The sequence below is a fragment of the Diceros bicornis genome, chromosome 20 (genome assembly GCF_020826845.1).
Source record: "Diceros bicornis minor isolate mBicDic1 chromosome 20, mDicBic1.mat.cur, whole genome shotgun sequence".
NCBI classification, from domain to species: domain Eukaryota; kingdom Metazoa; phylum Chordata; class Mammalia; order Perissodactyla; family Rhinocerotidae; genus Diceros; species Diceros bicornis.
The window spans coordinates 34,866,984-34,894,597 of record NC_080759.1 but is presented as its reverse complement, the minus strand read 5'-3'; the positions used below and the strand labels follow the sequence as shown (position 1 = coordinate 34,894,597).

Sequence of the window (27,614 nt, the reverse complement as noted above, 5' to 3'; positions counted from 1 at the left end):
GAAGCAACTCTGCCTTACCTCTCCTTTGGTCCTGAAGGTACATTCCAATTCTTCTGCCTTTAAACCCATTGCTGGCTTCTCTGCCCTCACTCACAGAACCTGCCCTCGTGTCTGCATCCTTCTCAGCCAGCTTTTGAGCTCTTCTCTCCCCGAGTTCTTGGTCCATTCCTATGGCATTAGCCTTCAGCCCTGCATCCTCTCCCAGGGATCATACTCTTTCACCAGTTCCCGTGGGCAGCCACCAAGCCAATTAGATCTCTATCCAGTTCAATCTGATGCTTCCTGTAATTGCTTAGCAATCAATGCCTCTCCTAAAACTGCCAAGGAGCCCTTATTCCTTTGTAGTGAAGGCTATATTCCATTTTGAATTCTTTGAAAGTCACAATCTGCTTAAAAAATAGCAATCAATCTTGCCCTCCATTCTCAGTCCCCTACTAATTCAATTATTTATTTGTTACCAGATCCTTCTTTCTGTTTAAACATCTTCCTCACAGTCTGGCAGGCAGAGCCGTCCCCAAGGCACACACCACAGCGATCCTCCGTAGCATTGGAATCTATCTCATAGTCACAGCCGACCATCTGTGGGGAAAAGAGGTTGAGGGTGAATGACACAGGCAGGAGACGCCACACCTGCCTTGGACCTCTGACTTCTCTGTCCTCCCTTTGCTCGTGATGAAATTGGGGCTGGGGGCAGATACAAGAACAAATGTTTCCTTTTCCTGGTGGTAGTCAGAGGAATAACCAAAGCATCCATTGAGGGTAAAGAAAATACTTGCTTAGGAGAATGAAGTATACACTGAGTGGATCTCCAATTTCCCCTTAGTCAGAGGTAAAATTGAACACAGTTCCAAAAATTTAATTATGAAAAGGTCTTGGAATTGGAGTTGGTGGAGCAGCAAGTCCCTTTCAGATGTGCAAATCTCACGCCTGCTCCTCTCTACTGAGATTTCTCAGGGGTGATGTAATTACTCCACCAATAATTGTGTTGTTCAATCCCTTTACATTCCTCACTGGGGTTATTCTCTCTGCTTCCTGTCTGAGGACAGCAGGTGAACCAGCAGCCACTAGAGAAAAGCTAGCTTAATGCTGAGACTACTCCAGTCCATGAGGGATGAACTCTCTGACCTGCAGAGCCATCATCAGACCCTTTGGAGCCTCCTATGACCACAGGCCCTACTGAACTTCACACTTAGCCATGTCCCAGCCATCCTGACCTCCTCCCCTCCAGCTGCAGAGGAAGAACTGGTTGTTCTCTCTCTGAGCCAAGACTAATCTTGCTCCTTCTCAGTGTTCTGTCCATTGGTCCTCCTGAATCATCATCTTTCCCTCTCCAATGCTTCCTTCCCCTCAGTCCATCAATACGACCAAGGCTTTCCCATACTAAAATTCCCATTCTGGGAAAGGAGAGCAATTAAACTTGGGTGTTCTGTAGTATCAGATACCAAAGAATCACGACCCTTAGATTGAAAGTCATGAAACATGAGTTTCAACTGAACTTGTCTGTTGCTTGCTTTCTTCCATGGCCCATGCTCCCGATCACATTTCAGTGGTAAAAGAAAAGGGAAAATGATACCATATTTTATTAATCATATTTCTCTTTCTTGTTTGGGAAGAAGAATTGTTCCCAGGCGGATTTTTTTTCTCTCTCAAAGATAATTTCCACTCTTACTTTAAAGCCACCTTAAATCTACTGAAAGCAAGAACAGTTTGAGTCTTTACATACACCTTCCACCAGCTAAACAGAGAATTAATGTGCACTGACAGAAAATAGTTCCATTCCTCAGGTCAACCATCTCTAATTTCCTTTAAGTCCAAAGAGTTATGCTACTTGACCCAGTTGGGAAAAAAAGTAAAGTGCTAAGTGATTAAACCAACAACAACAACAACTTAATCACGTTAATCACAATGGAAAGAAAAGAAATTGTCTGGATGTGTGTCTTCAGTGGTTATGAGTAAAATGCCAAACCTTCACCAGTGATATGTTTGTGTCAAGCTTGAGCATCTTCTAATAAGCTGACCTTTACAAATCATATTCCCAGTGACCTTCATTCCTTCACTGATTAGGAATGATCCAGGGAAACTTACTCTGAGGCATATTAATTTTAAAGTGTTTTTAAAAATCTCTGTCAAAAGGGGATAGATAAAAAATGTGAAGAATAAAGGAAAGAAAGCCAGAAAAACAAATACCTTGAGCCCAGCTTTCTTCTCTAGCAATATCTGCCTGCATCCCTCAGGGGTGGGGGTGGGGAAGGAGACACACACTTCCCCAATATGCTATCCCACAGCGTATTAAATGGGTTCTTGTGGAGACTACACCCTATTCGTTTCTCCTATCAGCTGCACATAGAACAGTCCACACTGAAGGAAGTAGAGAACAGAAGGCCTGTGAAGGTGTCAGCCAGTCCTTATTGTTGCACATCAGACATAATGGCTCTCAGGGGAAAATAAACAAACGTCACTCTCCTCTTCCAGGCAATGTTTTCTGGCAACAGGGCCCAGAATAATATTGCCTTTCTGCCTTCAGCAGAATTAGAGGTGGCTCTGCTGTTGTCACCAAATGTGGACAATGGCGCCAGCATGGCTCTCCTCTGATGTGACTCTTAGGATGCCAGACAGCCACCTCACCAGGCAGCATTTTGGAAAAAAAAGAAAATCACTTTAATTTCCCATCGTATCGTTATTTCTTTCTTTAAAAAGCAGCTTTATTGAGGTATAGCTGATATACAAAATACTGCACATATTTAATGTATACAGTTTGATGAGTTTGGACTTAAAAAAAAACCACCAGTGAAACCATCACCGCAATCAAGGTAATAGACATATCTATCACCTCCAAAAAGTTTCCTTGTGTTCCTTTATTGTGTTTGCTGAGAACACTTAAGATGAGATCTACCCTCTTAACAAAATTTTAAGTGCACAATAACAGCATTGCTAACCACAGGCCCTGTGTTGTACCGCAGATCTCTAGGATTTACTCATCCTGCATAACTGAAACTTTATCATCATTGAACAGCACTCTCCATTGTTCCCTTCCCTCAGCCCTTGGCAACCACCATTCTATTCTCTGCTTCTATGAGTTTGACTATTTTAGATTCTCATAGAAGTGTAATTATGTAGCATTTGTCCTTCTGGGATTGGCTTGTTTCACTTAACATAATGTCCTCCAGGCTCATCTATGTTGTCACAAATGGCAAGATTTCCTTCTTTTCAAAGCTGAATAATATTCCACAGTATGTATAGACCACATTTGCTTTATCCATTCATCTGTTGATGGCCATTTGGGTTGTTTCCACATCTTGGCTATTGTAAATAATGCTGCAATGAACATGGGAATACAGGTATCTCTTCAAGATCCTGATTTCAATTCTTTCAGATTTGTACCCAGAAGTGGGATTTCTGGGTGATGTGGTAGTTCTGTTGCTAATTTTCTGAGGAACTCTCATGCTGTTTTCCATAGCAGCTGTACCATTGTCCATTCCCACCAACAGGATACAAGGGTTCCAATTTCTCCATATCTTTGCCAACACTTTTGTATTTTTGATAATAGCCATCCTAACAGATGTGAGGTGATATCTCAGTGTGGGTTTGATTTGTATTTCTCTGATGTTTAATGATGTTGAACACCTTTTTATATATCTGTTGGCCATTTGTATGTCTTTTTTGGAGAAATATCCATTCAAATCCTTTGCTCATTTTTTAATCGAGTTATTTGTTCTGCTATTGAGTTATAGGAGTTTCTTATACATTTTGGATATTAACCTATTATCATAAATATGGTTTGCAAATATTTTCTCCCATACTGTAGGTTGCCTATTTCCTTTCCTGTGCAGAAGCATATCTTTAGTTCTTGACATACTATCTTGAGTATTACTTACAGAAATCAGGTCCCAGTCTTTCACCAGGCCTTTAGCTCTACATGAGTGTATAAATAACATATATTCCTACCAATTCTCATCTTTTGCTTATGAGTTAACATTGATTTACTTTGTAAATTATCAAGTGACTGAGAACTAAAATACCAACTGGTGCCATGACCTAATCCACCTGGAGTGTCATCATTTCTTTCTATAGTCCCTTGGCAAAGGGAGAGACTAGAAGAATGCCTGGTTCTAAGATGAGATTCATTCCCAGTCAATGAAACGTTAAATGTGAAGATAGTTACGGTAGAGCTATGCTTAGCCAAAAAGAACAGGTAAATGATATTGTCATTTGGGACAGCAGGAATAATGTTTTCTTCACCCTAGCTTTGAGGGCCAAAAGAAAGGATGTGGCATTCTAGAGAGAGATCTGGCCTAGGGAAATTGATCTGGGGGTGTTCAGCATATCACTGAGATGGCCAAAACGGCCTTGAGAGAGAACAAAGAAGGTTCAGGACAGTTTCTGGGAGGAATGATAGAGGGTGCTAACTTAAGACAGGTAGGAAGATTGTCAGGTAAGCTTCAGGACTCAGCTTCAAAATCAATTGAAGACATTGACTTTGTAGGGGCACAAATTCACAAAGTTGAATTTTTATTTTAAGAAGTGTACAGTAGGCTGATCATAAGATCAAAAAAGGGTTGTGGTTGGGTTGATCCAGAACCAGGGTCCTGGGGTGAGAGGTTGATGGAAGGCTAAGAGAAGTCTAGAGGACAGAGGATGTGATAGATCAGGGCATCTAGGCTGCTTGGGAAGGAAATTAAACCAAAGCTACACTGACTGAGAGAAAAGGGAAGAGGGAACGAACTAAAAGTCAAAGAACTGGTTACCAGGAAAAAGGAGTGAAGGATCTGGAAAGTTAGCAGATTGTCCTAAGACAGGAGGTAAGATTGCAGAGCTGGAAAAGATTGGGGGAGGGGTGGGAATATCTGCTCATATATTTAAAAGCTTATTCCATGTCATACTTATAATTAAAAATGGAAGAGCTCCTGGAAAGTCAGTTTAAATTTATATCTTTGAAAAGCAAGCCTAGGAATTCAGTCCAAGTTAAAAAAAATTGGGGGAGTGGCACAGACAGCTACCTCCAAGCACAAATTCAGTTCTGCTCAGGGCTTGATAATTTTCCTGACAATAGAATCTGTAAATCTAATATGCCAAAATGTTGGCAAATATCATAATTTCAAAATAGCTGAATATATGAACATAAGCAAATATAATGAATATTTATATGAATATAAGCAAACATATTTTCATCTCCACAAAGAAGATGGAATAGACAAGACTGTATACATTTTTTTCTTTTTATTTCAATACATGGTCATTTCCCTTTGAAAAAACTGTAATAAGTGAATAAGAAGACTAACAAAGCTGAAAATTACTGCAACTTGGATCTTTGGAAGATAAATTGTACTTAGGATATTAAGGTAAATTTGATTCGACATAATTTTTCAGCTTAAAATCTTAGCTCAGTGTGATATAGACAGAAAGTGGGCAATTACATCTTCTAAAAGGCCTTAACTAGTTTCTAGAGAGAAGAAGGCATGCTGAGAGAATATGGTTTATTCTATAGGGAAGCTGATTTAATTGGTTTCAAGAGAGGCACCCAAGATCCCTAATGTTTTGTTCAAAATACTTGTGTTTTCCATCACAAGCTAAAGATGCTGTCTCTATACATGCAAAGATATTTAGGTCTAAAAGATAATTTTAGCATCCCATTCATTTCTTGGTGTCTAAAGTTCTCAGTCCTAGCTGCATATGGCAATCGCCTGGGGAGTTTTAAAAACATCGATGCCCAGACCCCAAATCCCAGAGATTCTGAATTAATAGGTTTGAGATACAGCCCAGATATCAGTAGTTTTTAAAAGCTCTCCAGGTGATGTTAATAGGCAGCCAGGCCTGAGAACCACTGCTTTAGACAGTAATGGGGCTGTTTTGGCCTGAATTAACTAAATGAACCTTTCCCACTCTTGGGAATAGATTTAACCTAAAACATATTACTTATTTTTGGTTCTTTGTAGCAACAATGGTAATTAGTGAGTCTGAAAGAGAATTTTGCCTGACCTCTTCCAAATTTAGCATTTGCTGTTAGCTCATTCATTCCTGGGAATCATCACGTTGCCTCCTGTGCTGTGGTCACTACTGGAATAAACCAATAGACAACTTCAAGGTAATACATGCACCTTCCCAGGATGCTGAACATTTATGGGCAGGAGCTTTTCACTGGGGCAATTTGGTCCAGTGGAAAAGAAATTACGATAAATATTTGCAAAAACAAAGAAAATTTATTAAGAGTTTATGTGTGCCAGGGGCTCTCTTAAGGGCTTAACATATATGACCTTATTTAATCTTTTTAACAACCCCACCTAGAAACACACATTAATATCCCAATTTTATGAAAGAAAACTAAGTCTTAGAAAGATGTACAGGATTATACAGCTAGTAAATAATGGTATTGAGTTCATATTCTAGAGCCAGAGTGCTAAACCACTATGCTTTACTAACAGTTTACTAACAGTTAATTATACAGTTTCTATACAGTTTTTCTTTCATTGATTAAATGAAGGTGTTCATTGATTAAAACACCTTCTCTTTAAACTGAGATTTATGCTCGGGTGTTGGATCACAAACCTTGTTCATCAGTTCCTTGGAGGAAGGATGTCTTCAATGGTTGTACACATAAAAGCATTAAATCAGGTCTAAGTAATTTATATAAAGGCAGAATTAATTAATGGAGTCAGTGTGGAAAAGTTCAATAGAAATCAGAAGACCTGGTTTATAACTACCCATCACACCATCTCTCTCCTAAGGTCATGTTGGTAATCAATGGAGAATTAAACGTAAAAATGCTTTGTGAAAAACACCATACAAACTATCATTAACTTTAGTTTTTCCTCAAATTTAACTACTCTCTTGGCAGGTAACCAATAAATAATTTAAGCCACTGAAATAATCTGGGTTGCCTTTTCCTAATAATTCCTTCTTTTATTTGGTTCTTCTTCAATTTGACCCTGCTCCATGCCTAAAATAATATCACAAAGCCCATCAAAAAATCAAGAAATAAAGACAACAGCAGGAGGAAAAAATATTCAGTTCAAAACTGGGACTTTTTGATGAACACTGAGAAGTCTTGTTCACAGACTATATACAAAACCCAGACCATATACAAATGCCACCAAAGTAAAAGGTTAGAACATCTGACTTCCTGAATTAATAAAATTCACGATTTTATAAGGTTGTAGATTAAGGAAACATACCCAATACCTTACATATGCCATTAATACAGACATTTCTGCTGTTGCCGCCTTCAAAGCAAGGGGTACCATCAATGACAGCATCCAGCATTTTCTCGGAAAACTGGCCATCTATGGGTCGGCAGTAGAGCTCACAAGGATGCGCTGAAGTGAAAAAGAGACAAATGCTTGCAAGTCAGCTTTTTAGCTCCGCATCCATCCCCCAGGATTCTTTTGTACGTATGACCCCCTAAGTGTCATTTAATCTGGTGATTCCCGTCTTTTATCTTTCTGTGACACATGCTGAAATGTAGGCTTTTTCCTTTTTTCAGTTAAACAGTTTTACAACAAATTAAATTGGGGAGGTTGCTTTAAAATTCTATGCCCTTTGTTATAAACGGTGAGACCTTTCGATCCAACATTGAATTGCATGCTTCTAAAAATAAGGCACTGAGCATCTGGGGTTAACCTAGAAAATAAGTGCTAGCAACCAGTGAAGCATGATGCCTGCCCATTGTGTGCAGCAAAGTAAGTAGACCTCCAGGGGAGAGGTGGCCCCCTCCTATGGGACCAGCTCTCTACTAACACCACCGCCACTATCACAACGCCACCCCCAACAAATACTCTTCCTTATCCTCCTCAAGTCCAAGAAGTCCTTGGACACAGATTTACAACCACATACAAACAAAGAATCTGCTTTTTTGCCAAAGCTGAAGCCAACCTGCTTATCATAACGGCCCATCCCATCATGCTGGGTCCTACATCAAATCCATTCTAAGGTTCAGTTTTCTATTCCCTCGTGAATGAAGATAGGGTGATCTCCATCACAGAATTGTTCTAAAGATTTACTTAATAAAACACATACCTGTACATAGGTACTTAGAGTAACCAGAAAGACAGATAACTTTTAAGACATAAATTGTCTTAAAAATTTTAGTAAATAATACATGTAATAAGAAGAATTCAAACAGTAATTTTCTTTTGAATGTTGTGTGTTGTTTTCTTTAAGTGAAAAACCTGAGAGTATCTTTTTCTGAAAAGTCTTTTTGGGATCTCTTCTGGGTCTGTTTACTGGGGGAAGGGCTGTTAGTTTCTTGGTGGTGTGACCACCTGAGGGTTTGATGAGACCAGCCATGACGTCATTTGCCACAGACCCACCTCAGTGCGGATGGACAATAAACGCAAAGGCAGAGTGCACAACTCTATGTATGGCTGCTCGAGGACACAATGATCCATGTGGTAAGGAAATAAGAGTGTAAAACACACAAATATAACTAAGAGCAAAATCTCCAAACACCGAAACTCTGGACGAACTTGAGAAAAAGTTGACGTAAAAGTATCTGTTCAAAGCTTAAAGGAGAAAGCTAAAGCAAATAAAGAATACCAACTGATTTTGTATAAGGTGCAGTGGATAAGCTGTCTGAGAAAATGAACAAAGTCAAGATGAGCTGGAGAGATCACTGCACACAGTGCCAATGACAAAGGGCCAGAAGATTCTGGGGACAAGTCATGACTTGGATTGTTGTAAATCTTCGTCACTGGTGGCATGATTAGCTCTGTCACTGCCTGAACTGGAATAGAAGCACTTAGTAGGAGCCACCTGGGAGCAATTCTGCTCTCCTAGTGATGAGAACATCCACCCAGGTGTGCTGAGTCCGGGGAATCATTTCATGAAACATTGGGCAATCAAGTAGCAGGAAGGAGGCACGGGAAACACTTTTTAAATAAGACTTTGATTTGAACTTCAGAACTGGGATTTGGGATTTTGTATTTGGACGCATAAAGCAAAAAGAGAAAGCAGCCCTGAATAATTCTGAAGCTTTTCTAAAGGAATTATCCGTTTCACTCTGGGAGGAAGGGCTGGGACTAGAGGTGCATAGGGTGCAAAATTTAAGTAGGCACTCACTCTCAGGGTTGTATAAATGGGTCCTCATAGCAAGTAAACCCCCATCCAAGGGCAAGCATTGTGCTGAATTCCAGAACGGTGAAGTTCCAATGTTTGCCTTAGTTTTACTCCCTCTGGGCTTGTGCTGTTTGACTCACTCCCTGAAGGATAAAATTATCCAGAGACTTTTTCTCGTCTTGTTTATACAGTGATTTAAAAGGAATTTTGTTTGTTAAAATAACAGCCAATATATTACTCGAGCATTATTTCCCAGATCTTGTTGTGCTTTTCAGTGGTTATCTTATCTAACTTTAACAATCACAACCACTCTATGATGTTAGTTCTTTTATTATCCCCATTTAACAGATGAGAAAATTTAGGCATAGAGAGATTAAGTTTCCCAAGATCTCATGGTATGAGTGGTAGAGCTCAAAGTGGTAATTTAGCTTAGAGCCCACTCTACTAACCCCTCACCTACTGGCACAGAATTTTCTTTAACAAAAAACAAACGTCTTTCATGTGATCTTTAAAGTAACCACTCACGTTATTAGGCAATGCATTTATCCATGGACCATATCTGAGGAGCAAACTTGATAGAATACTAACTGGACTCCATTTTAATATTCTCTCATGGGGCTTAAATATGGTAACAGTCACCAGCCTCTGGAGTCATTTACTTCCCTAGAGAGCAGATGTAAACGTTTTAGCTCATGAAAGTCTAATATTACCTTGAGAAAGTCACTTAATGTTCTTATGACTCAATGTCCTCATCTGAAAAATGGAGACAATAATACCTACCTTGCAGGGTAATTGTGAGGATTAAGACAGAGATTGAATGTCAATCACTCAGCACAGTGCCTGGGGTATAGCAAGTGCTTACAAATGACAGTTGTTATGGCTGCTGTTTTCACCTCCTTATCATGAACTCCATGAATTCTAAAGGTCCTTGTGGTTGCCCCAACGCACTGTGCTTCTGCGTTCCAGTCTTCTCACATAGCAGTCAAAAGACATGTATTTCGTAATTATGGCTCAATTCTCTTTCCCACCACATGCAAAAATCTTTCCTGATGTATCCTCTTCTTCAGATTACATATTCCATTATGCCATTTCTAAACAGTTCTGCACTAAAGTCATACTTTGTTTTACTATTTTCTAAACCACTGCCATCTTGTCAGTTTAGCATAAAGAATTCTAGATCCTGCTACGTCAGTAGGTGGTTCCACGACTTTCCTTTACTGTGACTGCAGACCAGGTTCAAAGATGTTCTGCTCGTACAATGACTACTGAGGTCCTCTCAGCTCTACCGTTCCAAGACTATGGATTTTACATGCTCCTCAACCAAACTGCAGCGTCCTCAAGGGCACTCAGGTCATTTGTGCACTGATCAGCTATTATTGGCCAGACGGTATAAAAAGGAGGAATCATTAACACACGCCAGTGAGGACTCAAAGGCATAGTAGAGGCAGAAATAAGCCCAGCCTGGGGGACTCTTCTTCACACAAGCTTTGGAGTTAGAGCCATAGGGATTCAAATCCCAGCCCTGACTCTGACATCTTGCCCAAGACCTTTTTGGTCTCTGGTCTACACAGAGAAGATTGTCAGAGGATAACACATGAAAACCTCTAATGAGGTGTCTGACATAGGGCAGTTGTTTAAATGTAGTAGTTAGTACCATTAACCTTTCCCAATGAACACTAGCAGAATATTACATCTAGAAAAGGCTCTTAATCTATGTTTACTAATTAACAGACATGACAGTAATCAGCACTGTTAGGGAGAAATATTTGGACCAAATGAGAAAGAGATCATTTTGATCTTGAGAGATCAACTCAGTCAGCCATAAAAATGAACACTGACCTCAGTGATAGAAGTCAAGGATGTTCGTTGCGGCAATTAAATGTTTATCCAGAGAGAAATGGACAAGATAATTAAGTTGCATTTACATAATGCAAGGCTATGTAGTCACTAAAGGGAATGAGGTAAGCCATAATACCATGATCTTCTGCTCAGTGAGTCAACAAAGTTGCAGAATTGGCAAAGTATGATACCATTTGCGTGCAAATGGAAACCTGCTACTAACAATGGTTGCCTCTGAGGAACAAGTTAAGTGTGGTGGGATAAGAAGAATTTATTTTATTTCATTCTGTTGTGTACACTTTCCTATTTTATAAGAAGCATATATTCCTTTTTAAAATAACGTCTTGGCCCTCAGAAAGAAAACCGGAAAGGTCTCCTTTTTCTGGTGATAATCATGACACACCTCCACGAAGAGAGGTGCTAATTTCAAGACTTCTCTCCATCTTGCTTCTGCAATACAGAACTAGTATGTCCTTCAAGGTTAGACAGGCTAACTGAAGTACACTGCATGTAACAAACACAAATGTCTGTTGAATTAAGTATAAGTGTTGAGTATAAGCAGTGGTCTACAGAGTCTTAGGAATATCAGGTAAACATCTTTTGTGGCAACAACAATAATAGCACATAGACCCACTGCTGTGACTCTCCAAGAGGTCACACATCTATGACCTATGGGTGTGCCTAAGGCCAGAAAGAACCCTGTGCTTGCAAGTAGCTGCTGTGAATGGAAGGTTTAGCGCCAATTAAGCATTTTATAAGGCTGAACCTGAAGTCCTGCTTCCCTGTCCGTTCCACTGGCCTTTGTCTTCATGGTGCTCTGGGTATGTCATTAGGTTGGCCTATGAGACAGGGTTCTGCAGAAGGAGTCAGGGGAGATAATGGATGGTCTTAGTTCTCAATGGTCATCATGAGTATCAAACAGTTTCTGTCCTAGATATCAACCTCATGTCTACTTTTATAACTATCATGTCTATAGTATTTCTTGCTATGCTAGGCAAAAAGTAGGCACATGCTAAATGCTTGTAAATAAATGAAAAACCAAGCTGAATCAAATCTTTTTATTCCAAGTCCAGCTACTCAAGTCATCAGGGTTCAGCACACAAAAGTTCAACTCTGCATCTGATCAGGGGATCCCCAAAGTAAGCACCTCTGGGGCAGCTATGCTACCTTAGCACTACTGTTATAGCTCCTTACCTGAATTAAAAACTGGAAACCAGTGGTAGAATTCATTCTTGTAGGGAACGGTGTCAAACTCACTGCACTGCATCTGCCGAAATGTTGGTGTATCTCGGCGACAGGGGTGGACGTTGCACAAGCGATAGCGTTTTCTTTCTCCAGTGCAGTACTTCCCTCCAAACTTTGGTCTGCAAATGAAACACACAGGCTGTTCTTTTAGTTTCCTTAAAGGCCCACAGTTTCCTCAGGCAAGGGCAACCAAAGCAAAAGTAAACAAATGGGATTACATCAAACTAAAAAGCTTTTGCACCGTGAAAGCAACCACCAATAAAATGAAAAGGCAACTTAGTAAATAGGAGAAGCTGTTTGCAAATGATATATCCAACAAGGGGTTAATATCCAAAATATATAAAGAACTCACACAACTCAATATCAAAAAACAATCCAATTAAAAAATGGGGCAGAGGACCTGAATAGACATTTTTCCAAAGAAGATATACAGGTGGCCAACAGGCAAGTCAAAAGACGCGCAACATCACTAATCTTCAGGGAAATGCAATCAAAAACACAATGAGATATCACCTCACACCTGTCAGAATGGCTATTATCAAGAAAACAAGAAATAATAAGTGTTGGAGAGGATATGGAGAAAAGGGAACCCTTGTGCACTGTTGGTGGGAATGTAAATTGATGCAGCCACTATAGAAAACAGTACGTAGATTCATCAAAAAATTAAAAATAGAACTTCCACAGACCCAGAAATTACACTTCTGGGTATATATCCGAAGAATACGAAAACACTAATTTGAAAAGATATATGCACACCTTGCATCCCTGGAATAAATCCCATTTGATCATGGAGTGTGATCCTTTTAACGTAGTGTTGTATTTGATTTGCTAATATTTTGTTGAGGATTTATGCATCTATGTCCATCAGCGATACTGACCTATAATTTTCTTTTTTGTGCATTGTCCTTGTTTGGTTTCAGTATCAGGGTAATGTTGGCCTCATAAAATGAGTTAGGAAGCGTCCCCATCTCTTCAATTTTTTGGAAGAGTTTGAGAAGGATAAGTATTAAATCTTCTTTGAATGTTTCGTAGAATTCACTAGAGAAACTGTCTGGTTCTGGACATTTGTTTTTTGGGATGCTTTTGATTAGTGTTTCAATCTCCTTATTAGTGATCAGTCTATTCAGATTCTCTACTTCTTGACTCAGTTTTGGAAGGCTGTATGATTCTAAGAATTTATCCATTTCTTCTAGGTTACTTAATTTGTTGGCGTATAGTTTTTTTGTAGTATTCTCTTATAATCCTTTGTATTTCTCTGGTATCCATTGTAATTTCTCCTCTTTCATTTCTGATTTTATTTATTTGAGCCTTCTCTCTTTTTTTCTTAGTGAGTCTAGCTAAAGGTTTGTCAATTTTGTTTATCTCTTTAAAGAACCAACTCTTAGTTTCATTGATCTTTTCTATTGTCTTTTTAGTCTCTATTTCATTTATTTCCTCTCCGATTTTTATTATTTCTGAGAGCCTTTTATGAGCCAAGCTCTGTTGGGTTCTCATCAGACAGCTGACCAACATTAAGAACACAGTCTCAAGGTCAGCTGGTCATCCACTGACCCGAATCTGTGACTGTGTTTCCATTGGCATTGTTCTCAGTGAACTTAAGCAAACCGGCTACTGAGATCAGACACGGTCACTCACCTGGGGAGACTCTATGACAAATTGTGGCCTCTGAGACAGCAGTTAGGACCACATTCCCCTGAAGCCAAGTTAGAGAATCATTCTTTAGTTCCTCAACATTCCTTTAGTTCCTTTTCTGATAACCACAAGTCACTGGCAATCCTCTCAAGAAGGCTATGAACTGGTGGTGCCTGATACACATCATTGACAATGTCCCAGAGCAAATTGCCTATATTTCCTGATCTCTAAAATGGAAATCATTTTTTTGATCACACTGAAATAAACTATAAAATAAAGATTTTCACAAAAATAAAGTATAAGAAGTTTCTAGTTTTAAATTTTTGAAGTCACAGAAACTTTATATTTAAACAAAAGTAACTTTCATCAAAGGGTAAGATTTTAAAACAATTTTGTCCAAATTCCTGAAATGTATACTTATATGTGTGGTAAATGATAAAATATCGTAACGACTATAACAACTACCATTTACTGACAATTTTATGAAGTAGGTGTTGTTTTTAAACTCTTTATCGATACTAACTTATTAACTCTTATGAGAAATTTATTATATATATAGTTTATATATATATACATGCACATATATACATATATATAGTAGTAAATATATTTGTTAATAAAAAGGAGATGTAAGATTTGGAATTGAGACACTGAGAAAATTGTAATCACATTTACCATTTGCCTTTTAAAAAACGTGACTCTTAACACTTCAGTGCAGACTGATGTAAATCTAGGTTAAAGAAGCTTAACACCATTTTCCTCATACAGGAGGCATCATATGTACACTTTTTAAAAATTGCACTAAGGAACTAGTATACCAGGAAATAATGAAATTAAGAATGTAATATATATTTGGAAAACAATGGAATTTAAATTTAATTCATACATAATCTCATTCAAATTTAAAATATGAAAAAATTAAGCAATTTGCTTAAAAAATTGAAAGCCACTTGTGAAATAACTTCTATAGAATTCTTAACAGGCTAACATTGAATGCTAAGGTTTACAAAATCCTTATCTAAAACATTAAAAATAATTATCCTCGAAAAAACCTGCCTAGCTATTTTATTAGTTACCTAAGGAAAGAAAAATATCTTTATGAACTTGTACATTCCCTGTAATCAAAAGAAAGCTACAATCTTACTAGCAAATTGGGTATAACTGATCTCTCACTGATAGAGCGGGGTTATCTAGAAGGATTTAATGTATAATCTCCTAGAGGCTTTCACATAGATAGTCCTTTTGAAGGAAATTTGTTTATTTCTTCAAATGATGGAATCTGCTTACTTATCCAAGTTCTAATAAGAATCCAGTGCTGAGCCAAAATGAAACGAAACAAAACAGAACCACTTTTTTTTTCACCCTCTATGAATCTTTGGGTTCTCTTTTGTCTTTGGGAACCCACTTTATTTCTCTCAAGAGGCTTGGGGTCATTGACGTCATGCTATCCAAGACTGGTCTCCCAGCGCTCATGGAAGGAAGGGAACCACATTTGGCTAGACTTACTCAGGGTTGTTGCAGAGCCTCTCTGCACTCTGGGCTCCGGCCCCACAGGTCCTGGAACAGTGGGACCAGGGTGACCAGCGGCCCCAGCCTCCAGGAATGCTTTCTGGTTTCTTCCCCACTGTGATACACTTGCCAGCCATACACCACTGGAAAGGGAAGAGGCAGGAGATGCGCACATCAGGAAGGTTCTCATAGCGTGCTGAACCAAGAACCCTAGAAGTCTAAACCCAATTCTCCCTGAGCAACCAGGCCCCTACAGTCACACATCAGATGTAGAACAAAGAAGGGCTCATAAAAGAATTTCCTCCAAGAGTCTTGGGTTTTAGAATCAGAGAATTTCAGGAACTGAAGAGAGCTTTATGGTACCAAGTTACAGCCAACGCAGGAATGTGACTCAAAGTGTGGATGGCAGATCGCATGCCAGAATGTAAATCAACACACCACGTCTTTCACTGAGAAAGTCTTGCTATGAAAAGTATGTCAGCTTAGTGTGCTCAGTAACATAGTTGTTTAGTAACATAACTAATTTACTTTCTGGTGCAAGCTCCTCATCCTGTTGTAGACGATAACAAACATTTTGCAGACTGGCACTGTGATGACACTTCTTTATAGCCTCTGTGGGTATTTAATGTCTTCGCCAGATAACTCATCCTCTTGTAAAAAGTCCACTCATTGCTAAAAAACACTACTTGTTAGGAAGTTGAAGTTCTTTCCAATATCAAGAAAAATTTTTGCTTTCCTGTTGTTTCCAGTTCTGGCCTTTCAAGTGACTCAGAAAAAAATCCACTCTCTGCCTCTTCAAGGCAATCCTCCAACAACTCTCAGATTATGAGGGTGATGGGCCGGCCCCGTGGCTTAGTGGTTAAGTGCGTGCGCTCTGCTGCTGGCGACCCGGGTTCGGATCCCGGGTGTGCACCGACACACTGCTTCTCCGGCCATGCTGAGGCCGCGTCCCACATACAGCAACTAGAAGGATGTGCACCTATGACACACAACTATCTAGTGGGGCTTTGGGGGAAAAAGTAAATAAATAAATAAAATTATAAAAAAAAAAAGATTATGAGGGTGACATACAGAAAGGAAAATAAAAGAAAATGCAGCTTGATTGTTAGAAATGGCCACATTTCCTGGATGAGTTGAGCATGTTTTATCTACTGGCATCCTTTTCCTCATTATTTCTGGTCACTGTGTATTTTGACAAAGTTCTATAATCTCAGTGACGGGTCAGGCCACACTGAAGCTGTGTAAAGATGCTCACTAAATTCCTAAATCCTCGGCCCACAACAAAACCCAACTGGTTTTGTTGAGCAGTACATATTATCCTGTTCTTCTCAGGCAGTCTGGGGGATACCTAACATCTCTGAGTTCTTGGGTGTCCGGCCTTCGTGCTTAGTAAAGTGTGCAGAACTTCAATAAATGCAGTCAGGTCAGATAAGGAGAAAGAAGATAACAAGTGGCCCAAATCTGCATCTTTGGAAAGAAGAAGCCACTGGCTTGTCCTTTCCAATCTTGAATATGCAGGGGAAAAATGTCAACATGAAGGTTGATAATGAGCTTGGCAGATGTTATTGACCACAACAAACTCCATAGAAATTCATCAGAGAAAGATGGGACAGATGTTTTGCAAATGAAGTGTGGAACTGGGCCTCAGCCCTTTCTCCTTAACTACTTGTTTCCAGTGAAGGCTCAAAAGGAATGGTGGGAATAGAATCCTCCCTTTGGCTAGGCTGACTGTGTTATCTCCATTCACCCAGAGATAGCCGCTCTCCAGCGCCCTGCCTCCCCCCCCCCCCACCCCCACTCTTCCCAAGGACTCTATGGACTCTATGCCCACTGCCTTCCCACCTCCCTTCCTCAGCTGACATCACCTTCTTCTCACCACATCGTGTCCCATCTGCAGCAGCGTCCAGCTTGGAGCGACAAAAGCCTTTCACTGAGCACCACAGTGTCTGGCAAACATTCTGGAAAATAAATGTGAGGTTGTGTGTTTCTGCATTTTCAAAACTTACACAAAAGCATTTCTACAGTGATGGTAAAGTATGCACACACTCACCCACATACCCACAATAAATGCTGCTATTGTTAGTGAATGAGTGATGGGATGTAATCATGCAAGAACCCTGGTTCCAAACTTAATTTAGACTTTGTCATCATTCATAAACGGTGGTCTCTAGACTACACTAGGCAATAAGAAAATGGCAGATAAAACACAATTCCTAAGAGTTGAGACTAATTTCTACATGTGTGGCACGATATCATTGCCCTTAGCCAGGGTAGCTGGTGATATTAGCCATCAAAGCCCAATCCAAACTGTGGATGGAAGGAATCTGATTACAAACAGCTGGGGTGGTTATCACTTGAGGCTCACTGAATGGAAACTATTCCATTCAGAAAGCCTCAACTTATTTACTTAATACTCAAGGTAACCAGCTTGTTTTATCTGCTAGAGAGTGAACTGGATATTCCCTCTCAGTTTTCCTCGTGTAGTAAGAACAAGGGAAGGGTGACAACATTCTTATGTGTCATCTGAAATGGTTCAGCTGCTTCAGTCCACCTTTAGACTTTCTTCTATCTACCCATCGTCCATTGTTCCATCTACTTATTGTACTCTAGATTCAATGTGTTTTTTTTATCAGAAGATTTCATAATTTTTAACAATTTTAGAAAATTCTCAACCTTTACCTCTCTAAATTTTGCCTTTCCCTCATTATCTCTGTTCTCTCTTTCCGGAACTCATAATTGTTGTTGATGAGTCTTCCCATTCTGTCCTTCATGTTTCAACTTCACTTTCATATTTTTTAGCTCTCATTTTTCTTGTCTATGAAAATTGAAAGAGTCTGGATTTCTATCAGGAAAAGGCTAGCCTCTCCTTCATCTAACAACTCTGAGAAACACTCAGGTGGAATGGGAAGTAATTTTCTCTGCCCTAAACTCCAGTTGATTGATTTTCTCTTTAAGCTGTGTCAAGTGTGCTGTGTAACCCCTCCGCTGAACTTAAAGTCAGTGCCCATATTTTTCATTTCTAGTGGCTGTAACTGTCTTCATATCTACTTTACAAATATCTTATAGTGTTTTTTTGCTTTTCTCATATACATTCTTTTACACATTTATTTTATTATCCCTACCTTAAAAATTCAATTATCAAAAATCCTTGAGGGTTTATTGTCTCTCACTTGACTGAAGATAGACTATTTTAAATTTTGAATTAGGGGCTGAATTGTGAACTCATTTGAACAGAGCTTCATCTGTTGGAGTTTTGTGTGTACTTAGCTCAGTGTTGCTTCCTACAGGGTGGTTTTTTAACCTTTGTTTCTACCAGGAATCCCATGGTATTACTAGGTCAGAAATATTTTTACTTTTTGGCATGGGGATTCTCAAACCATACAAAACTATAAATCTGAACTCTAAATTGACACCAGGCTGGCCTGCAGCAGAGAATTTTCAAATGAGAAAGTTATCCATCAGCACCCCTGCCCCTCAAAACACAGGCTGAGATAAAAGATGCTTCTCCATCATCTCCCTCAGTTGATGGTGGATTTCTTCCAGTCCACCCCTTCACTGAGGCACAGCTCTTCAAGGCTCCCAGCCTCATGTAGGGGTGTCAGTTCTAACTCCCTGTCCTGAACATATCATTGTCTGTGGCCATGCGGATGGGAAAATCTTTGGTTATCTCCACATCAGCTTCAATATGCTTCTCACTCCCCTTTTTAGTTTTTCTTTCCCCCTGAGAATTTTTTTACTTTCTTATAAGTTCACTATTCATTTATAAAGAATGATGTTCTGCGTGAAGGGGACACAAGAACGCTCTGTACAATTTTTGCAACCTCTTTTGAGTTGTAAATTATTTCAAGATAAAAAAGTTATAATAAAGATGATGCTATATTCTCTGATATTTTAGGTGCTTTTTTTTAAATATTGAAAATTATTAGGTTATCTCGGCTGCAATATGCAGGGGTCTGAAGTCTTCATTCACTTATCTATTGAACGCCTACTATGTGCTAGGCACTGCTGAATGCCAGGAATAAAATTCCCTCAGAGAGCTTACAATATAGAAGGGGTGGGCATAGACAAGTAAAAAGCAACTCTAATATCTTCTAATAAAGGCTTTGAAAAAAAAATACAGCATAGGATATGAAATGATGTTTAAGCTGAGACCCAAATGATGAGTCGGAGGGATGGTCCAGAGGAAACAGAGCAGGCAAAGTTCTGGAGGTAGTATGAAGCGCTTTCAGGGCATGAGGTTGTTCAGTATGGATAACCATGGAGTATAAAAGAGGAATTGACCAGAGATAGCCAGAGTGGTCTGTTTCTAGTAAACTACAGGATACTCTGAAAACTCCTCTATAAGACATCTAAAATCCTGGATAAAATATTTTAAATGTTTAAATGCATTCCTGAGTTGGCAAGAAAGTAAGAGAAATCTTCAGAGGTTAAAAATGTAGCAGAAATGTTAATCTGGAAATGCGAACCTGGTACCTTAGATCTTAATTTTAATGGTCACTTGGGTACAAGAGACAATGCCTAGGGCCTAGGTAGGGTGGGAAGTTGGATTGGAGACCCCCATACGAGGCCATAACCCCAAAGGACTATGCCCATAATGAAAGAGTGAAAGAAAATACACCTAGGGACATAGCTGAGAAACTTGTCTGTTTTAACTCTAACTCTAGAAGGAGTGGTAAAATGTTACCCTTGCGAGTTTGTATCTGCACTGGCCCTCACACCACTCATGTAGTCAGTGGAGCAACATCCAACCAATAATTTATTTTAAATTGACCCAGAGATGGCAGTGAAAATTCTCTCTGAAAGATTGTGCCAGCCATCTAGGCCTTAAAGAATAGCCTAACAAGAAGTTTCATAACCAAGAGCTCACAATGAAAGCAAAAATTGACAAAAGGAAATAATGCATAATAAGTGAGAGCCAGAAGAAATCCCAAAAAGGAGAAACAGACCTACATAGACCCTGGGCATTGGAATTACCCAACATAAATTGCAAAATAAATGTGTCATATATGATTAAAGAAATAAAAGATCATATTGAAAGTTTGAATTAGGAACAAGAGATCATAAAAATCAGAGAAAATTTAGAAAAATAACCAAATAGACTGTCATAAGTGAAAAATACAATACATGAGATTAAAAAGTCAATAGACTGGTTGTACAGAGGATTGGACATATCTGAAGAGAGAACTAGCAAATTGGAAGCTAAAGAAAGAAATGACACAAAATGCATAGATATAAAGAGATGAAAAATATAAGGAGAGGTTCTAAGATATGGAAGATTAGTGATAAAAATCCAACATACTTATAATCAGAATACCGGGTTAGAGAGTGGAGCGTTAAAACAGTATTTTAAGAGAGAAGGCCAGAGACTGAGAAATAGGATGAATCCTGAAACCCCTTTTAAGCCATTTTAGAGAATTTGAACTTTATTGTAAGGGAATGGGGAGGCTGTGAAACATTTTAATCAGAGGGGAACACAATTAGATTTCCATTTATAAAGGTCACTTTGGCTGCATTTTGGGGACGGGATCAGAATTGAGGGGACGTGGTTAGACTCCAAGAAAGGAGCCTAATCAGAGGACTCCGCAGTCATCTAGGAACAGGTAGATTTTAGAGATATTGAGGAGGCAGTATTGGTACAACTTGGTAAGCAGTTAGAAGTGAGGGGTGAGGGAGTTTTATACCGACTTTATTTTCTCTGTTCGGTCTTGCCTGTTCTGTCTAAGCACAGTTATTTACTTCCTCCTCAAAGTTCTTTCTATGTGTCTCTTTTTGTATTTATCTCACTGTATACAAATTTTCCTGTCTGCCTCTTCCACCAGAGCAGGAGCTCCTCAAGGGCAGAGAATTTGTCTTATTAAGTTCTGAGTGCTCATCTTTCTCATCTTAGTCAGTTCACAGCACAGAATCTGGCAGGGGTTCAAGCAGACTGGCTTGTCCATGTCTGTGTCAACACTGACACTTTTGCACTAAATGGGATGAGTTCAGAGAAGAGGCAAGATCCAGATTACAAAGGAATGGCTCACAGAGGAGTTGGAACTTTATCCTGTGGTCAGTGGGGGCCCTAAGAGCAGAGTAAAGCCATGGTTAGATTTGTGTTTTTCTGAAGTGACTTGAGCAACAATTTGAATGCGGAAGAGACTAGGTAATTACAACAGCAAGGAGAGATGGTGAGAGACTGAATCAGGACAGCAGCAGTGGGAACGAAGAAGACAGAACAGAGCCACAAACTCTTTAGGAGGTTAATTGTCAGGGCTTGACTTACCACTTGGATGTTGAAAATAAAGGAGAAGAATGAACTGGGGATGACTCTTATTCCTACCTTGGGATCTGGTGGTGCCTGAACCAGATGGGAAATTCAGGACGGGGAGCAACCTTTGGTTGCTATGGAGTCTGCAGGTGTGAAAATCACTACCGAATTTTCTTCACCACTACCCAGTTGCAAAGGATTGCTGGCTCCATGGAATACCAGGGTCAAGGTCATAGAACACCAGAGGGAGGGTCAAGAAATATAAAGAACCCCAACTTCAATTCTTCTGCCTTACAGACACCTTGCCATGAATAGAAAGTTTCCATTTCTATATCTAGATCTTTGGGTTTCCAAATATTTCCCTGCCCCTTCCTTCAGCATGCTGGAGATCTTAGCCCTGAAGATACCCGCCAGAGGCACCAAGATGCCCAAGACTTACTTCTACTTCCTGGCAGAAGGTAGCATTGGGGCCGTACTGCAGCTGGCATTGGTGGTGAACATCATAGATCACTCCAGGGGCAATGACCTTGGACTTTAAGCCTTTCTTTTTGGGGATGTCATCAAGACAGAAGCCCCAGCCGCGGCTGAAATAAGTTAACAGAGATAAGAGCAGTTGCTTATGATTTCCTTCATCTTCAGTCTTTCATTCAACAGGAATTTCCATCCCTCTAGTTTACTCATTGTCCTTCAAGACAACTTTATTTCTATAAGGCAGAGAACCCTCTAGGCTGAAGGTGGGCATTGTCTAAAAGGAGATGCACATCACGTCCCACACCATCAGTTCAATTATGATCCAGGGAATACAAGCAGTGGTAAAATTGGAAAATCATCATCTTACCCCCAATGGGGTTTTGGTGACCACTTCTGACATATCCTGCTTGTTCCTGCCAGTCCCCAAGGAGTTAACACACCCAGGTAAACAAAGAGCCACCTTGAGACAGGAACAAGCAGGGGGTAAACGATGTTCACCTGGCTGTGGCTGGAGGGCAGAACCCACCTGGATCTCAGGATCAGAAAGCACAAGTGAAATCCACCCCTTCTGATGCCACCCTGATGCTGTGCCTGTGAGAGGAACTGAGCCTTTTCCAGTCCTCAGATCCTTTGTGTAAAATTCAAAGTGACTTCCAGTTCAAAGAGACCCCAGCAAGGCTGTCGCGAGACGCACTGTCACCTACTCCAGGAAGCGGGTGATATACTCCTTGCTGCACTGGGACCACGTCAGCGGGCTGGGATTGTACTGGAGCTGGCGGGACATGATGAAGGGGTGCCGGCCCACGGGCTCACAGTCGTTTTCTTTCCCGTCATGCTGGATGCCGAAGCTGCAGGAAGGCACAAAGCACAAGAATATCGAGGTAGCATGAAACAGGGAGAAAACCTTCATTTTTCCAGGGTGAAAATAGCCCACAGACAGCAACTTTTTAAAAAGGCGTCTGTTTACAAAGTAGGACTTTGAAGTTGGAGAGGGATAGCTAACTTTGAACTACAAAGCACAGGAGCATTTTAGGCATCCTTTGCCTCAAATATGCAGGCGGCTAATTCAAAAACTTCTGTTTGGGAGAAAGCTACGAGCTAGCTCCCGGTTGGCTTTCTAGGAGTCTAGAGTCAGCAGAGTCCAGCTAGCTTCTTTCTCCTGCTGCAGCAACCACAGCACAAAAGAAGAAAACTCCCTTCTCCCTTTTCATCATGATTGAAGGGAGAGCATGAAAGGCGAAGCCTATGGGAGACTTTGTCAAAGGCCACAAGCTTTGAGTGACTGGATTTCTTTCTAGTATTGTTATCAGAGTCCTCCAATATCAGAGACATTAGGGGGACCTCATAGTTCAGTGCTTAAGAGCAGGGTTTTTGAGGACAGCTGATCTGGATTTGAATCCCAGCTCTGCCATTCAGTGATCTGTGAGTTACTGAATCTTGCTCAGCTTCATTTTACTCTCCTACAAAATGGGATAATCATCACAGAGCTAGGGTGAGAGCTGAATGAAATCAAGTTTGAAAACCACGTAGCAAGGCGCCTAGCATAGAATAAGGGCTCCAAAAATGACAGAAATTTTGTACCGCTGTTTTTATCAGTAACTAGTTTATCTTCCTTTTCTAGATGAGGAAGTTTAGAGTTTGAGATTTATCAAAAGTCACAAAGCTAGGGGCCGGCCCGGTGGCACAAGCGGTTAAGTGCGTGCGCTCAGCTGCGGCGGCCTGGGGTTCGCCGGTTCGGATCCCAGGCGGGCACCAACGCATCGCTTAGCAAGCCATGCTGTGGCGGCGTCCCATATAAAGTGGAGGAAGATGGCCACCGATGTTAGCCCACGGCCAGTCTTCCTCAGCAAAAAAGAAAAAAAAAGTCACAAAGCTATTTAGGGGCAAAACTAGTCTTCTGCAGATCTTTGTGCTCCTATTTCGGTGTCCTCGTCCATGTCCTGTTTGGTCTGCTTGCTGACCTCTCATTGCCAGGGCTGAGCAGGTGAAGAAGCTTAAAAGGCCCGAAAGAGCTTAACCGTCCACCATGGCAAGAGGGCTCCCGGAAAGAAGGAGACTCCGGAGTGTGTTATAAGCCAAGTCCTCAGGATCACCCCCAAGGTGCCTTCTGAAATTTCCATAAGAACTCTCTCCACTGGACTCTGCTTATTGGATGCTTATAAGCTACAAATTTGGCTCCAATTTTCAAAGCTGAACAGACAAAAGTTTGACCTTTTACTCTGTTAGTGAAATTCAACCCCTCTGACACGGAAGCTCATCTCCAACTTTAATAAAATCTCCTGATCAGCATTAGCAACTCTTGCAGGGAATAGTCTTTGGCGGATTTAGAGATTTTCTTGTATTTTTTTTAATGCATTAAGATGTTATCAATTTACTTACAGACTCTGATCACATTACCCATGAATACAAAACTCACAAAGGAGTCAGAGAATTAATCTACAAAGCTCTTACCACCCGCCCACAAAGAATGTGATTCAATGAAAGCTTTTTTCCGAGCAGGCCTTACCCAGGGTGTTGCAAATCCAGTCCTACTCAGCTCAGGAAGTATTCCACAAGTTCACCTGTTCAATACCTAGTAAAAATCCTAAACTGTAAGCATGGTTCTAAAAACCTGCATGAATAATGATTTTTCTAGCATTGGCTATTCCAACACGACAAGCCATACGGCTGAATCCTGTACACCGAGTGGCTTCAAACCTACCCTCAAAATATTTCAGTTCCCCAAAAGCTCATTTTGTTCCATCTAAAGTTTTTCATTCATTAAAATATTTTCCCCTCCAGCTTTAGCACCCCTCTGGACTCCCATCTTATGAGAGAAAAGCAGTGCTACTAAAGAAGCATCTCTCTGGACTGTGACTACTATATCTAAGTGGGTGGAGCACTCCTGTCACATGGGACCAGTGGGTCCATGAACAGCGAGGGACAAGGAAAGCACATGGGGCCACAGGGATGGAAGGTTTGTTCCCAGGAAGCTACTTTCTAGCAGGTGGGATGCAACCTGGAGAGCAGCTGGGAGTAAAGAGCCCCCTACGGTCTGAAACAATTTATAGGGTATAGGATTAGCCTGCTTTACTTCCTCTTTGTGTTTCAACTCCTGTTAGATGGGTCGGCTAAATTACAGACACGAAATAGCAAGTTAGGTAGCTGCCTGGATTTCAGGCTATCACTTGGTGGAATATACCCATTTCTTGCCTTTTATTACTCGTTTTATGGTGGAGTGGAACCAGCAGAGAATAAGAACCATGAAAGTGTGAACGTGAGCGTTTTTAGCTCATTCACGGGATACCAATTTTGTATACGCAACGAGCAAAGCTCTGTAAATGAAATACCCCACAATCCAGGAGAGGGGAAAATATTGGGTAGATATCGCATTTTAAGTGTTCATCTATATCATGATATTTTCATTACTTAAAAGGAAAGGATGCTAAGCCTTAGACAGGTTTTTAAATTTCCTCCTGGAATTCCAACTTTATCTTTGGTAACTCACCTAGGGGTCTAATAAGGGTGTTACAAAATCTTAGGTAGGGATGATTGATATAATCCAGGGTCCTTGTAAATGGAATTTTTAAATGTTTTCTCTCAAAATAAAAGTGAGATTATGGCACTTAGGCCATAGCACAAGTTAGTTAACTTCACTTTCTATTTTGCATCATACACAATCAGTGATGACACAATTTTTCAAGAAACAATGGGGTATCTTTGTTATTAAACTATAATGAGTGTCTTTTTTGGGATACTGGCTTATTATATTTTTCTTTCTCTGGGCTGCCATAGGTCATTTCCTTGATCTGCCCAGTGTTTCTGAGTTTGGACCAGAGCTAATCAGAACTAGACAGTTAAAGAAAGAAATAATACCTCAGAAGCATCTTTTGCTATGAGTAAAAGTTTCTCAGGAAGTTCCTGAGTCTTCTCTCCTTTGGTTTTGTGGCTTACTAAAGCATTTTTTTCTATCACTCAAACTCAAGCTTATGTGTCTCCTTTCCACTTTCTCTTTCTTATCAATGACTCTAAACCTTTTCTATTTGCTTTTGACATTTAAAATACAGTGTTTTATTTAGGTCATTTGTACATAGCCAATGCTCCCCTTTTTTTAATTAAACTTTTTATTTTGAGATAATTGTAGGGTCAGATACAGTTGTAAGAAATAATAGAAAGAGGTCCTGTGTACCCTTCACCCACTTTCCCCCAACGGTAACTAACACAATATCACAACTAGGATTTGACGTTGATACAATCCAGACACAGAACATTGCATCACCACAAGGATCCCTCATGTTGCACTTTATAGCCACACCCACTTCCTTCCCTCCCCCATTTCCTCCTTAAACCCTGGTAGCCACTAATATGTCCTCCATCTCTATAATTTTGTCATTTCAATAATGCTATATAAAGGGAATCATACAGTATGCAACCTTTTGGGATTGGCTTTTTTCACTGAGCATAACTGTTTGAAGATTCATCAAGGTCACTGTGCGTATCAACAGTTCATTCCTTTTTATTACTGACTAGTAGTCCATGGTATGTACCCATCACAGTTTATTTAACCATTCGCCTGGTTGGGTTGAAACAAACCCTGATTGATTCTGGTTTTTGGCTACTAAGATTAAGCTTCCATGAACATTCATGTAAAGGTTTCTGTGTCAGCACACATCTTCATTTTTCCAATATAAAGGCCCAGGAGTACAACTGCTCAAAATTACAGCAGCTGCAGGTTTAGTTTTTTACAAACTGCCAAACTGTTTTCCGTAGTGCTTGAGCCATTCTGCATTCTCACCAGCAATGCAGGAATGATCCAGTTTCTCTGCATCCTCGCCAGCATTGGGGGTCATCCCTGTTTTTTATTTTAGTCATTCCAACGTGTGTTGTGATATCTCATGTTTTAATTTGCATTTCCCTGATAGCTAATGATGTTGAATATCTTTTCATGTGTTTACTTGCCATTTATATATCCTTTTTGGTAAAATGTTTTTTCCTGTCTTTTGCCCATTTTCTAATTGTACTGTTTGTGTTTTTACTATTGAGTTTAAAAGTTGTTTATATATTCTAGATATTAGTCCTCTGTTGGATATATGGTGTAGTAGTTTTCTGGAGCTGCCATAAAAATTACCGTAAGCTCGGTGCTTAAAATGATAAAAATGTATTTTCTCACAGTCCTGGAGGACAAAGTCTGAAATCAAGGTGTCAGCAGCACTATGCATTCTCTGAAGGCTCAGGGGAGAATCTTTGTGACTCTTCTAGGTTCTAGGTTCTGGTGACTCCAGGCTTCCTTGACTTGTGGCAGCAAGACTCTAACCTCTGCCTTCACCTTTACATGGTCTTCTTCCCTTTGTGTCTCTGTGAGTCCAAATCTCTCTCTCCAGTCATTAGATTTAAGGCCCATCCTAAACCTAGGGTGATTTCATCTTGAAATTCTTAACTAATCACATCTGCAAAGACTCCATTTCCAAAGAAGGTTACATTCTGAGGTTCCAGGTGGACTTTAATTATTGCGGGGTGGGTACTAGTCAACTCACTACAAATTGTTTGCAAATATTTTCTCTCATGCTGTAGCTTGTCTTTTCATCTTCTTAAAAGAAATAAAAGTTTTTAATTTTTTTTGCAGAGAAGATTAGCCCTGAGCTAA

At 40.0% G+C, this 27,614-nt stretch overlaps 1 protein-coding gene across 2 annotated transcripts in view; it reads right to left on the bottom strand.

Annotated features, from left to right (window-relative positions):
* The window catches only part of ADAMTS12 (ADAM metallopeptidase with thrombospondin type 1 motif 12), a 315,991-nt gene that overhangs the window by 84,497 nt on the left and 203,880 nt on the right, over window positions 1-27,614 (bottom strand). For both annotated transcript variants that reach the window (XM_058564273.1, XM_058564274.1), the window contains exons 8-14: window positions 22,696-22,839; window positions 21,960-22,104; window positions 17,139-17,231; window positions 15,271-15,416; window positions 12,082-12,251; window positions 7,177-7,310; window positions 459-579 (exon numbers count right to left, since the gene is read on the bottom strand). In XM_058564273.1, the coding sequence (XP_058420256.1) occupies window positions 459-579; window positions 7,177-7,310; window positions 12,082-12,251; window positions 15,271-15,416; window positions 17,139-17,231; window positions 21,960-22,104; window positions 22,696-22,839 (953 nt within the window). The remainder of the gene's footprint in view (window positions 1-458; window positions 580-7,176; window positions 7,311-12,081; window positions 12,252-15,270; window positions 15,417-17,138; window positions 17,232-21,959; window positions 22,105-22,695; window positions 22,840-27,614) is intronic.